Raw genomic sequence first — 14,633 nt, forward strand, 5'->3', positions numbered from 1 at the left:
TGTTAAAAAGTCAAAGATGAAAAAGTTACACACGCAAAGTACCAAGGGCCCCCCCGTACCCACCCCAATGGACCTTGTGGAAATAAATGGATTAGTCCATCAAATTGCTCATCAAAATTTAGCTGTGTATACCAAATTTCATTCATTTATCACAACGCGATTGAGAGATATTGCAAAAAAATAATTTCCATTCCTCCCTCTTCAATGGGTCCCTGTGCCCTTAGGAAGCATTTCCGGACCCATGTTCATATGAACTTTTTTACTTAGTTTTGATCATAGAATCGGTCTGTTCAGGGTTGGCAGCTAATTATGAGACACCCTGTATAAATACCTCAGACTCACTTATATCAAAAATTCAGGAAAGTTGGCCAAAATTGCGATTTAAAAGGCCCATTTAATTGGACTATAAATTTATAATAATAATAACAGATAACACTGGACCATGCTCAAATTCAGCAAGTAATAATATGTAAACCTTGATCCAAATATTTTAAATTGTAGGATAAAAAGTAAAAAAAAATCTGTAATAGGTATACAAAAACTACAACTTTTTCTAAAACAACATTGCTAAAAATGCGTGTGTAGTAAATAGCTCTAGCATTCAATTGTAACACAAATAAAATTAAATATTATTACATTTTAAATAAATATTTTGTGTTACTATCTCCCAATTTGCATAATTATTAAAATTTTTACAAAATTTCCCAAAATGTTTTCGACTTAATAAATCTTCGCAAAAATTTTTGTTAAGGGATTTTTAGTCGATTTATTCAGTCTCAATAACTTTCCAAGAAAATAATTGTTTTTCAATTTTTTCCGGCAAAACTTGGAGGTCTTGAAAAATATGATTATTTCCCTATACATAATATCTTAAATTCCATGGTTATATTCAGTTTACAGCCAGTCTCACTAATCTAAATATGTTCATAATGCATTATAATTGATATTTGCCAAACATCCCTGAGCGGAGGCAGAAAAAGGTGTTTAAGAAAAGGACTGTAACAGCCCTGTGCATCACGTCTAATAAAACACGTCGGTGCCCTTTGAAAAAGAACTTTATGATGATCACCCGTGCTTTTATCTCTTCTTAAAAGACCATTATCGAGTTTAAACTGATTTTATTGTCCTTGGGGTCAAAATACTGTTTATTGTACAAAGACTTATGAGTTGTAATTTTAGGAAATAAATAGAAATATACTTAAACCGAAGACCCTGCTGCAAGTGCTGCAAGAACGGGATGAATCTTTATTTTTGAAAAATGATATTTGATGCAAATATGGAATTTTGTGTTGATTACTTGTCATCCGTTCTTACACCGTATAAGTGTTAGTTTTTTGGGCTTGGTTTTAACCAGTTGTTTATTTTAAATATTATTTTCAGACCCATTTCAGTAGATGAGAGAAAGTGTTGCCAACTCTTCCTAATATTCCACTTCCTGGTACTACCCAATTTAACACAATGCAATCCAAACAAATTGCAAAATTTATTAGGCAATACTGGAGCAACGTTTTGAATGCAGAATTCCAGCAGAAATATAGTTTATGGCGTTGCGAAAACCCCTTTGTCAAAGAGTGAGCTAGGTAAGTTAACCCTAATGGCACTTTATGGCATTTTGCGAAACGCCAACTCTTCTATTCTGCAAGGGTTTAACGACAGGGCAGTAAAGTGATGGGATTGCTATAGAAAGCGAAAGTCTGTCGGCACGCTTTTATTGCTAGGTGAATTTAAGAAAAGGGCGGTATATTTATCTCTGCAAATATCAATATTTACGTGCAAAATTAGGATTAATTTTATAGGCTGAAATTGTGCTAACAATAAGTATGGTTTGTAATAAATAACAACTTATTGAAGTGTGCAATATATGTCGGTATAGTGATGTGAATTTTCTAATGTGTGTATTTTGCAATGTAAGGTTTTTGGTTAGGCAAAACTATTTTCATAAAAATAACCCTAAATCTTATTGACGCAATTATTATTTTTTTTAATATTCATAGGTGGTAAAATACCCAAATAAATAAAAAAGAAAATAAGAGCTTATAGCGTCTTTCTAATAGTGAAAATTATATATTTTTATACATGTATAATGCCAGAGTAACTGTAACACTTATAGTGTGTTCCTTGATCTAAATTTACTAAAATAAATTCTAATTAATTATTAATTGATTCATACGTAAATACACATCTTAGTACGTCTGAAAGATTAGTTTTGAGTAAAGTGCTAAATTATGATGTAAAGCCAAAAAATATTCTTAAATTACATAAACAAACTACACAAAAGTTGCCGTTAAACTTAGCTAATGAATTTAGAAGTAAATAAAAATTGAACTTGAAAAACTGTTATTAGAAATAACTTATTAAAAGAAAGGAAATCTACATAGTCCTTAAAAATGATATTAAAAGTTTGCCAGCTGATAAAACAAATGCTACAGTTATTTTAAAGAAAAACAACCAATGATATAAAAATAACTAATTCAGTGAAGGGAATTATTCAAAAATAAATAGAGATCTAATCAAATTAATTGAAAATAAAATGTATAAAGCATTATAATATAAATAAGAACAAGAAATTTCAGATAACGTGATAAAAATTTAAACCGCCACACTTTTATGGTTTACCGAAAATTCATGCACATAATATTCCATTAATACTAATGCTTAGCTTCATTAATTCTCCTTGTAATAAACGAAATATGTATTGAAAATTATCAAAGCTTTATTTGAACATTCGTATATTAAAGATAGTAACCATTTATAAAAAAAACTTCCTTTAAGGAGGCGTTTATATTCGCCATTTTTTGTCCAGCATTTTAGAAAATCTGAGAAAGTTAGAAACAATATCTCTTCACTGTAACAATTATGTAAGTTTTCTTCAGGGTATAAGACAACTGACAATATATTGGAAATAAGAAAATAAAGCATATTTTAGCTCACATTCGTTTCCTAAATTTTGCATAAAACATAATCACATTGCGCAGAATGCTGTTAGGAAACTATTAGCATATGCATTAATCACAATTATTGAGTATCTATCTACAAATTTGTTGGACAAGACAGAGAAGGTACATTTTCTGATGTTTGCATGTTCTCCGTGATATTTCAATGAAAAATTAAAGGAAGTTTCTCTAGTTCAGCGTTACGCTTGTTCTATCATTGTTTTATTAAAAGTGCGATTTATTGTTTTTAAAACGCAAGTAGTTTTGATGCTAATCATTTAAGGATATGTTTTGATGTACTTAGTTTGTATATTCTCTAATTTAAGTTGGCTTGCAGGCTTCCGTAGAAGTAGTAATGGCTGTACAATTTTTTAGCTATTTACTAATGTACCAGTAGATAAAGCGTTGAATGTTACCAAAAATAAATTAGAGAAAGAAAACAATTTGGTAAATAGAACTAACTTAAATAGGGAATGCAATTAATGAATCAAATTATCACCACTTTTAAGGAATATTTTTATAGATTTTTTTTAACAAAACTGTGTTGACAATTTATATAAAATACCTACCATTTGGTAGAAATATTTTTGCAATTTGACCTTCTTCTATATATTAACAACAAAGAATCAAACTCTTTCTAGATATTTTAATAAATAAATTCTTTAGCGGTTATAAAGAACAATTCACACTTAATAGATATTTAAATTTTAATTTTAATCATCACATTGTCTTATATAAAGGTGAAATAAAATATTTTTATGATAGAGCCAAATTAATGTATTTGTTCAAACGATAATATTTTTAATAATTAAGTGAAATTCATAAAAACTGTACTAATAATAACTTATACTATCGTAGAAAACTTGTTGTTGACGATCAAAATGAAAAAAAATGCCTTTATAGCATACCTTTTAAATGCAATAAACATTACATTGGAGAAACCTTTTGACTTATAAGAGTATTAGATTAGACGAACACATTAATAAGCGAGAATTTGAGAAATTATAAAGCGAGCGTGCTTGGAAAAATGGAAATGCATTTTCGGTTAAATTACTGGAAAAGGAAAACTTAATTGAATTATTTTTTATTTGTCTTTTTTTCACTGTGAGTTTTTTGGTTACGCAAAAGAGATTAATAAAAATACCCTTGACTGATCCGAGAGCACAAGGGTATAACTAATTTTTTATTTTGTACTTTTTTCCTATTGTTATCATGTTACCTATATATTATTTTTTTTATTATCTTCAATTCTTTTCAAACGAAGTCATACTGTTTGAAAACATACTCATATGGATGTGTTGAAAAAACAACTGCAGCTAATTATAAATGACCATCGCAGACAAATTCAGGAATTATGTACATTGCCTCGTTTCGAATAAGGCTTAAAAAATTTTTCTCAGTAGGTAATACAGTCAAAGCGCATCTAATACACAAACCATAATTAGGTTTTGTACTAAAACCATAAAATTAAATTCCCTGCCTCCACTTTATTGCGGCCAAACACCATAACAAATCGTCCGGGTCTTACGTCCAGGTACATGCCACACCACCATGGAGGGGGTAGGAGAATATTATTTAATAAAGATATCCAAAAACGTGCTCACTTTAAAGCAAATAGTCGTTTGGTGAAGTTTGCAGAAATCACAGCAAATATGAAAACTAACATCGCGATGACATCTGAAGACAGAAAAGTTAGGAAACCTCTGATGGAGAAAAAGCGTAGAGCCAGAATCAATGAAAGTTTAGAACACCTCAAGCAATTCCTCTTAGAATTTGATCCCGAAACGGCTATGCGGAGGAACGGGCAAAGAAGTAACAAATTGGAAAAAGCAGATATTTTGGAGTTAACCGTGAGATATCTTCAAAATTTAAGGGTGAAAGTAGAGCAGAACAAAAGTTGTGGGTTCTTACCTTCTACGAGCAATTGGACTAGCAGGAGCAGTTTTTCAAGACAAGTTCCAGTGAACAATACTGCAGGCGGACAAGTTTTCTTTGGCATTCCCAGACAATCCTGTCAACAGAACTGTGCTGCAAGTGAAGAAATTTGGAGACCTTGGTGATAAGTGTGGTGTAATATATTCAATACTTTTACGAATTTTCTGTGATATTTTTATACTAATTGTAAATATAATTTTATTGTATCGTTGCAGTAATCGTAAGTGATCTATATTTTAAGAGATTGTTAAATAAAGTGATTGTTCCTGTGTAATTAGTATTCTAGATATTTTATTTTATGTCACTGTCACAAAAGTACTTATGGTTTATATACGAAATATTAAAATAAGAATTTTCTAATATTTCATAATGTTAATTGTGGAGGGTTAACATTGCAAATATTTTTTGTAATTGCCTATTAATAAATCTTTGATGTATACTGAGAGTTTACTTATTTTTATTGAAATAACCACGAACGAAAAGCTAATGAAACAGTATCCATTTCCTAATGTTTATTGCCTATTTACGGGAACCAGAAACAAGTGCCAAAATTTTAATCACCTATTTAAGTCGTAAAAAAGAACATCTAAGTAACGCAGGGGATTGATTCACCACCTTAAAGGTTTTTCCTAATCTAAATACTAAGTTCGTTTTCATTTATGTTGTTCTTTTTGTTTATCGTTCCATCAACTATAGACATTTCGACTTATATATGTTGCAGTGGAAATTATCAGAAATATAAAATTTTAAAACAGTCTTCAAAACTAAAACACAACAAACACTTCTGGGACACCGGGTATAAATATTATTTACAAATATATACAAAAATATTTATTTAATATCACAAACTGACAAATTCCTTATACAAGATGCCTAAATATAACCTCAATCACAGTAATCAATAAAATATAGTACGCAAAACGATTATTGTTATAACACTGAAAACTATAAAATAAAAACTGAGTAGACCTAACAGGTATACCAAAATAACATGGGGGTGCAAAGAGGGGAAATAATATGAAATCTAAAGTATTAGTAGATGTGCAAATACTAAATATAGATTTTTTAAATCTAGTAGTGGATGTCCGATATACTGACTCTTATTTAATTTTTTGAGGTGATGGATCTTCAGATTTTACCCGCAAAAATTTCTCTATTTCATGACTGCAAGAAATACCCAGAAAAAAGATAGTATTTGCCCCCAGCTCATTAAATCTTACTAATTTCCAAATCAAATTTTAGAATGATTGTTTATCTATTTTGTTAAGAATAAAATTACAGCTCTAAAATTTAATTTACTTGTTTCTGCATGTTGAAGAGATATTGAATAAATACTTTCGAGGGGCGGCAATTTCCTTAGGAAGCATTTTCGGTCTATGTTATTATAGCTGTTTTATATTGACAGTTTATTGATGAATAAATTGACGAAGTTCTTCATGGATTAATTCACAAATTTATTGGTAAACAGTGTGGTTTTACACTGCTACAGACTTTATCAAGTTTTTTGACGCATGAATCAGTTCTACCAACGAATCAAATAAATTTCAAAAATGTCACCTTTCCACTCATAATTGTAGTGATATAACAGCGGTACCATTTTGACACAGATTATATAAATATTAGTGTTTGTAACAAATCAGTAAAACCAATGCAAAACTAGTACGACGCCACACAATTATTATTTACATATTCCAATAACATAACCTCATTACTGATCTGAGGGTGGAAATCTGTTGAGTTGATACTTCCGAACTTCACGAAGAAATTGACGAAAATTAGAACATGCTCTAATTCGTCAAGAACTTGATGAATAAATTTATGAAGTTGTTTGACATCAATAAATTGTCAATGTAAAACAGCTATTATAAACAGGGTATTTCAAAACATATATCGGAAAATAAAAGGTTTCCGTCATAAAACGTTATTTATCTTGAAAACGGTTCGCGTTAGAGCTTTTGATGATGAGTACTTTTTTGTGTAGAAAACATTGATGGATTAAAATATGCTTTCAATTTGCCCAGAGTCGTAAAAATTAGAGGAAAAGAACCTCACGCAATTCTAAAATCTCCGTTACTGTCATATGAACAAAAATTTAATAAGTGCTCAAAAGTAGCTAATATTAATGATCATACGTGTACATGAATTGAGTTCTTTATCTCAAACGGTTCCTGAGATCTTCAAAATTTGAAAAAAGTATTTTTTTCTGACACACTATATCTTGAAAACGGTGCGTTTGCGGATCCATATTAATAAGTAGGAATTATAAATTTAATAACGTGTCATATGCGGGATATCTCGAAATTATCCACCAATATTTTACCATAGTGTTCTGCAACTTGAAATAAGAAAAAATATATACAGTGTGTCCAAGATAAGGATGGGATAGCATTACGATCTAGGAAACGGTAAGAGATACGGCGTGGCTCAAATTAGAAAAAAGTTGTGTTTGTTTATACCTAATAATATGCCTTTTAGAAACTTTTAAAATTCCAAGTAGTTCCGGAGATATCCGGAAAAACTCGAAATTTAATAAAATCGTTTTTTTTTGGCTTTATTTGAAAACCAATTTTACAATAAATTGCACATGTACAATGCCACTTTTTTCACTCTATGGCGTCAACATTTTTGCAATCCGACGCTTCGTCCTCGAGAGGCCATCATCACGTTCATCTTTTTAAATACGTCGCTGATATTTTTATGACAAAATCTTAGTCATTTTTAATTCTGAATTAGATGATATTACTGTTGTCATCGTTTAAAAAGGTTTTTAGCTTGTTTTAGCTATCATTTAAAATTTTTTCTGAATACGGGTCTGAACGCTTTCAAAATGTCTATTGTCATAACAATATAAAAGTCAATACAGCACAAAATATAAAACATTTTTTTACTATCTACTATTAGCAATAGGTACTAATTAGAAATATAAAACATTTCATAAATTTGAATTATTTTTTATTAGGTACAACTTTTTTAAATTATTATTTATTAAAAAAAATTTTTGGACATTTTACTGTATTGACTTTTATACTGTTATGACTTCCACCAATAGATATTTTGAAAGCGTTCAGAGCCGTACTCAGGAAAAATTTTAAATGATATCTACAACAAGCTAAAAACCTTTTTCAACAGTAATATAATCTAATTCATAATTAAAAATGAATTTAGATTTTGTCATAAAAATAGCAGCGACGTATTTAAAAAAATAAACCAGATGGTGGCCCTTCGAAGACGAAACGTCGGATTACAAAAATGTTGACGCCATTGGATAGAGCGAAAAAGTGGCAATGTAAAATAAGCAATTTATTTTAAAATTCGTTTTCAAATAAAGCCAGAAAAAAATTAAAACGATTTTGCAAAATTTCGGGTTTTTCCGGTTAAGTATCTCCGGAATTACTCAGAATTTTAAAACTTTCTAAACGGCATATTGTTAGGTATAAAAACACAACTTAATTTGAGCCACCCCGTATCTCTTACCGTTTCCTAGATACTAATCCCATCCTTATCTTGGACACACTGTATATTAAAATATGCACAGTAACATCCCATGAGGGGTTATAGTTCTTTAAAAATGATTCCCTGAAAGTTTTCCTAGGATATCTCCAAAATTGTTCAAGACAACACACAATGTTGTTTTAAACTGAATATTATTGCTAGGTTTTGAAACTAATAGTTGAAAAATAAGTCCTAAAATAGGGAAGTCTTTGATAAAATAATTTGAAATTGTATTATACAGGAAAAAATACTGTGCAAAACCGTACTTATCTTATCAACTTCGACGTCACCTGTTACATAGGTGTTGTATAACAATGAAAAAGTAATATTAACGGTCGATGGAAGGAAGCACAAAAAACAGGCACTTAGGTAGGAAATTCTGNTATGGTTCTTATTAATAATTATTAAACCAGTGTTTGTTATTTAATTTTGTTTCTCATTGGGTTCTATTCGGTTTTTATAAAAGAATAGGTTCACCGACAACGGCAAACACTGGTGATGCCGATATTGTCATAACTTTTTTAGGGGCAAATTTTTTTTCGCAAAAATTGGTACAAATGCATTTGAGGGGTTCCTAAATCCAGTGGTGTAGTCAGATTGGCTTTTTATAAAAAAATCGCTAACAAAATTTTGCTATTTTTCACTTAAAAAAAATTCGTAGTAGCCCTTGAAAATCAAAATTTTGTCTTCAAATTTTGCATCAAGTTAGAGCTTTTGGAGATCTATCTTTTAAAAAGAACCCGGTTCAAATCGGTCCATAAATAACTTTTGTACGCGAGTGTTTCCATTCTTAATGGGTCACCCTGTATGTCGGAAAATAAAAAGTTTCCGTCATAAAACGATATTTATCTTGAAAACGGTTCGTGTTAGAGCATTTGATGATGACTACTTTTTTGTGTGGAAAACATTTATCGATTAAAATATGCTTTCAAACTGTCAATTTGCCCAGTCGTAAAAATTAGAGGAAAAGAACCTCACGCAATTCTAAAATCTCTGTACAGTCATATGAACAAAAATTGGATTAGTGCTCAAAAGTAACTAATATTAATGATAATACATGTATAAAATTTGAGTTCTTTATCTCAAACTGTTGCTGAGGTCATCAAAATTTGAAAAAAATATTTTTTTCTGTCACCCTAATCTCGAAAACGGTGCGTTTGCGGATCCATATATTAATATGGATCCTATTAAAGTAGGAATTATAAATCTAATAACGTGTCATATGCGGGGTATCTCGAAATTATCCACCAATATTTTACCATAGTGTTCTGCACCTTATATACAGTGTGTCCAAAATAAGGATGGGATAGCATTGGGATCTAGGAAACGGTAAGAGATACGGAGTGGCTCAAATAAGAAAAAAGTTGTGTTTTTTTATACCTAAAAATATTTAAAATTTTGCAAAATCGTTTTATTTTTTTTCTGGCTTTATTTGAAAACGAATTTTAAAATAAATTGCATATTTACAGTGCCACTTTTTTCGCTTTATCCAATGGCGTCAACATTTTTGCAATGCGACGTTTCGTCTTCGAGATGACATCATCAGGTTCATTTTTTTAAATACGTCACTGCTATTTTTATGACAAAATCTAAAGTATTTTTTAATTCTGAATTAGATGATTTTACTATTGTAATCGCGTAAAAGTTTTTAGCTTGTTTTAGCTATCATTTAAAGTTTTACCTACATACATCCTCTGAAAATCCTCAGTAAATTCCCAGTTGTATACTGTACATCCACTGAATCCCAGTACATCCTAGAAGTTCTCAAGAAATTCCCATCTATTTCTAAGAAATCTTAATATATTCTCATGTATACCACAAATCCCCATGTGTTCCGATCTCGTTAAAATATAATTGTTCTCATATACAAATTTATACCTAGTTAATTTAAATAAAATGATAAATCACAATATTTATTTTCTTATTTTTAAAATATGATGAGCAAAATGCATTTTGCCATACTTATTCAAATCTAATTTGTGATCATCGCTCTGTTCACGTCTATTCATAGATTTTCACAATCCTTAACACCTTATTGTTCTAACAATTTCATGTAACCTGCAATATAATAGGTATTGCAAGTATATCAAATGTTAGTTAGTGTACATTTATGGACAGAAAACTAGGTGCAACACAACTGTTTAAGTAAACGACAAAATTGTTTAAATTTTAAACGTGGAACATGTTTGCTTCCAAATATAACAAATAAGTTGGAATAATGTATGAGGATTGTTATAAAAATAATTATTGCTCAAAATTTGACACGTTTTACAACACGCTACATGCAGGTGAGATCACCGCAATTTCTATGGTAGTCAAAAAAATATTTGCCTTATTATGCAAAATTATGTTAAAATTTTGATAGTTTGACAAACAACTCACGTTTACGATGCAGAAAATTTATGATTTACCATAAAAAATAACACAAATACGTAGTAATAGCGTTGAAGCGTAAACTCTTTGATGTTTCCAAGATTTTGCCTTTGTGGATTTTTACTTTTGAGTGATTTTGGAAAGCTTGTCTTAAAGAACATTTTTTCTTAACGAATAACAGTAAAGTTAATATGGATATATTTCCAGAGGTGAGATGATGTGGATCCACAACAACAATGTTCAGCCCTGACCTTCGACCTGCCAGCACACCTGTAAAAACGTAGACCTTTTTGCGTGTTTATTTTGGATTTTTTTTATGTCNATTTGAATTGTATGTAAATAAAAGTTAGGTGTATTTACTCTGCTTTTGTTTTATATAATTAAACCATACATCCTCTCTACAAAGTTAGTAGCCAGTGCCTTCCGGTCAATTAAAAAAATGGATACACACAACGTAGGTAGTCCTTATGACGATCACATATTTTTGGCCACAACTACGTTTTCGTTTATTTTTTTGTCGAACCTAGGGTTGTTATACTACAATACTTTAATTTCGAATCGATTTCAATTCATCGTTTGGGAATAAAATTACCACCATTTAGAAATATTGCGCGAAAATTTATTGGTCACGAAAAGTCAAAGATATTTAAAAAATCGAAGTAATAAAAAATCAGTAAAATAAGAACATGAAGAACGCGAAATTATGTTGTTCCTTTTCCGATTGCAAAAATTACTTTGTTTATTAAAATATTTCCGTAAAAACTTATTTTTATAAATTGTAACATTCTTTTATGATAAATATGTATTTTATCAATCAGTTCTTTTTAATCTTATTGTCAAGTAAACGATGATTATTTTCAAAGTATACTGTATACAGACTGGGCGATTATAAATTGCGTTTCATATATTGAGTTATGTGAAAAATAATGTACCTATTAACATTATTTTTCCAACATGAAGTAATGTCTGTTTTTTTAGGGAGTTTTACTTTAAAATTGCCTAAAATGTATCCCCAATATCCCCAACCAGTGGTGGCTGGTGTGAGGGGGGGGTCTGGGGCGCCGCTCCTTCTAGAAATTTTCATAGTAAAATAATTTAATTTAAAATTGAGTTATGAAAATGTTAAACTTGTATAATGTGCAGTCAGTTTAACTCGACTTGCAAAATTCGTTTGCAAAACTGAACGTGGGCTCCTTGTAGCTCACATCTGTAAAGTGTTTACAGCGGTGGTTATGGTTACCGTCTGTCGCGCAGCAGTGAAAGACGGAGTGGGAAGAGCGCATATTTACTATGCAGTTTGGGCTATATTTAGTCAAACCGTAATCAAATAATAGCTATTCACGGCTTTTTTGTCTTAATTTGTTCAGTTGTGGTGTAAATATTGTTACTTACATATTGTTTCTTGTGCGTTTATAAAAAAACTTAAAGTTTAAATTGATTGTAGTACTTGCATTAACTCTATCTATTGCAAAATCAATGGTACGGAAATACCAAACTTTGATGAAAAAGTAATTAAAAAGTTTATTTCGGACAAACGCAGAAGAATGGACTTTGACTACGAAAAATTATGTTGAGTGCATTTTCCCTCTATTTCAATAGTAGGTACCTAAAATAAAACCACCCACTTATATTTGTTTTTTTTTTTTTTTTTCAATACTTTGTACCTCAAATGTTCTGTCCTACCTTGTATGGAAGTCAAGAGCCGCCACTGTGTTCAACCTGACACAGACTCGCAAGATAACGGCAATAATCTATTCCAAATTTGTTTTCTTATCTGGAACAATTTTGAAAATATTTTAAAAAAAATCACTATCAGGGGCCCACCTGTGGAAACATTTAATGCAATGCACAAGCGCTAGTCAAGTACCTACATCCCCTAAAAATCCTCAGTAAATACTCAGTAAATTCCCAAAAGTGTTACTGTAGGTACATCCCACTGAATCCTAGTACATCCCAGAAGTTCTCAAGAAATTCCCATCCATCTCCAAGAAATCTTAATATAATTATTCTCATAAATGTAAATCACAAATCCTCATGTGTTCTTATCTCGGTAAAATATAATAGTTCTCATATACAAATTTATATTTAATTTAAATAAAATGAAAATCACAATATTTATTTTCTTATTTTTAAAATATGATGAACAAAATGCATTTTGCTGTACTTAATTCAAATCTAATTTATGATCATCGCTCTGTTAACGTCAGTTCATAGATTTTCACAATCCTTAACACCTTATTGTTCTAACAATTTCATGTAACCTGCAATATAATAGGTATTGCAAGTATATCAAATGTTAGTTAGTGTACATTTATGGACAGAAAACTAGGTGCAACACAACTGTTTAAGTAAACGACAAAATTGTTTAAATTTTAAACGTGGAACATGTTTGCTTCCAAATATAACAAATAAGTTGGAATAATGTATGAGGATTGTTATAAAAATAATCATTGCTCAAAATTTGACACGTTTTACAACACGCTACATGCAGGTGAGATCACCGCAATTTCTATGGTAGTCAAAAAAATATTTGCCTTATTATGCAAAATTATGTTAAAATTTTGATAGTTTGACAAACAACTCACGTTTACGATGCAGAAAATTTATGATTTACCATAAAAAATAACACAAATACGTAGTAATAGCGTTGAAGCGTAAACTCTTTGATGTTTCCAAGATTTTGCCTTCGTGGATTTTTACTTTTGAGTGATTTTGGAAAGCTTATCTTAAAGAACATTTTTTCTCAACGAATAACAGTAAAGTTAATATGGATATATTTCCAGAGGTGAGATGATGTGGATCCACAACAACAATATTCAGCCCTGACCTTCGACCTGCCAGCACACCTGTAAAAACGTAGACCTTTTTGCGTGTTTATTTTGGATTTTTTTTATGTCCTTCCCTCTCAGTCTGTTCTTCCGAGAAAACCGCACGAATCGCGAATACGCTTAATGAAGCAACAATTGTAATTAATAAGACGAAGGTCAGGGTATTCGTTGAGAAACGAGTAATAGGAATTTTTAATAGATGGTAGATGGGTCATGCGGAATATGTATAAATTATTGTAAACTCACGGACGCGTGCTGTTTGTGTTCCCATCAAGAAAGGATCAACATGAAGATATTGGTGTTTGTGTTCGTTATCAGTGTTTTCTTCAGCTGCAACTGTGAAGGTAGGAAGATTTTTGTATTCCGATTTTACCAAAGTAGTTACCTATTTTCCAATTAAAAAAATCGCGAATAATGATGTCATCTGATGATCATACGCGCATCATATCTTATACAATTTTGATCGTGTTTCATCTATCTTCCTCCTAAAAATGTTTTCTGAGTCCATCTCATCTTTTGAGTCTATCAAATAAAAAATATGACCAAACCTATGCAAGAAGTCCCTATTGTATTAAATAAATCGTAACATGTTTTATTTCATTATAATATAGTTTACGGTTACAAAAGTTGCGGTTTATATATACAGTTATTATACAGGATGTTTTTTAAGTCCATGCCATCATTTATTCTCAAATTAGAGACTCGAACTGTTGAAGTTTAAAAAATGTCAGATTTCGAATGTAAAATTTATTAAAATTTAAAATATTAATTCATTTGTATTAATTAATTAATTTAATTAATTAATTAATTTAATTAATTAATTAAATTAATTAGTTAATTAATTAATTAAAAAAAAACTATCTGTTTACAAAAAATGAATTGGTTTGAATTAGCTTAATACTTTTAAAATAAAGTAAAAAATTACGAGAGTTAAAAATAAAATATTTGTTTTTTTTTTAAGAAATATTTATTTTTGATGCTACATTGTATTTAAAAGTGTATTCCGAAAAAATAATCTTATACTATTTTTTAATTATTAACAGATAATAATTTGAAAATGGCTCGTTTTTGT

At 30.1% G+C, this 14,633-nt stretch overlaps 2 protein-coding genes across 3 annotated transcripts in view; both read left to right on the plus strand.

Moving 5' to 3' along the window:
* The first annotated feature begins 4,603 nt into the window (after positions 1-4,603).
* On the plus strand, positions 4,604-4,993 carry LOC108910038 (transcription factor HES-1-A-like). Its single transcript, XM_018714529.2, has one exon. It carries the CDS (start codon positions 4,604-4,606, stop codon positions 4,991-4,993), a length of 390 nt encoding a protein of 129 aa, XP_018570045.2.
* Positions 4,994-13,700: 8,707 nt separating this feature from the next.
* The window catches only part of LOC108910040, a 9,677-nt gene continuing 8,744 nt past the window's right edge, over positions 13,701-14,633 (plus strand). The window contains exon 1 of one of the 2 annotated variants that reach the window (XM_018714532.2): positions 13,701-13,905. In XM_018714532.2, coding sequence (XP_018570048.1) covers positions 13,761-13,905 — 145 coding nt within the window. In that variant the 5' untranslated portion in view covers positions 13,701-13,760. The remainder of the gene's footprint in view (positions 13,906-14,633) is intronic. The other variant, XM_023454599.1, reaches the window with a different exon arrangement.

The sequence above is a fragment of the Anoplophora glabripennis genome, unplaced genomic scaffold (genome assembly GCF_000390285.2).
Source record: "Anoplophora glabripennis isolate ALB-LARVAE unplaced genomic scaffold, Agla_2.0 scaffold356, whole genome shotgun sequence".
Classification (NCBI taxonomy): Eukaryota; Metazoa; Arthropoda; class Insecta; order Coleoptera; family Cerambycidae; genus Anoplophora; species Anoplophora glabripennis.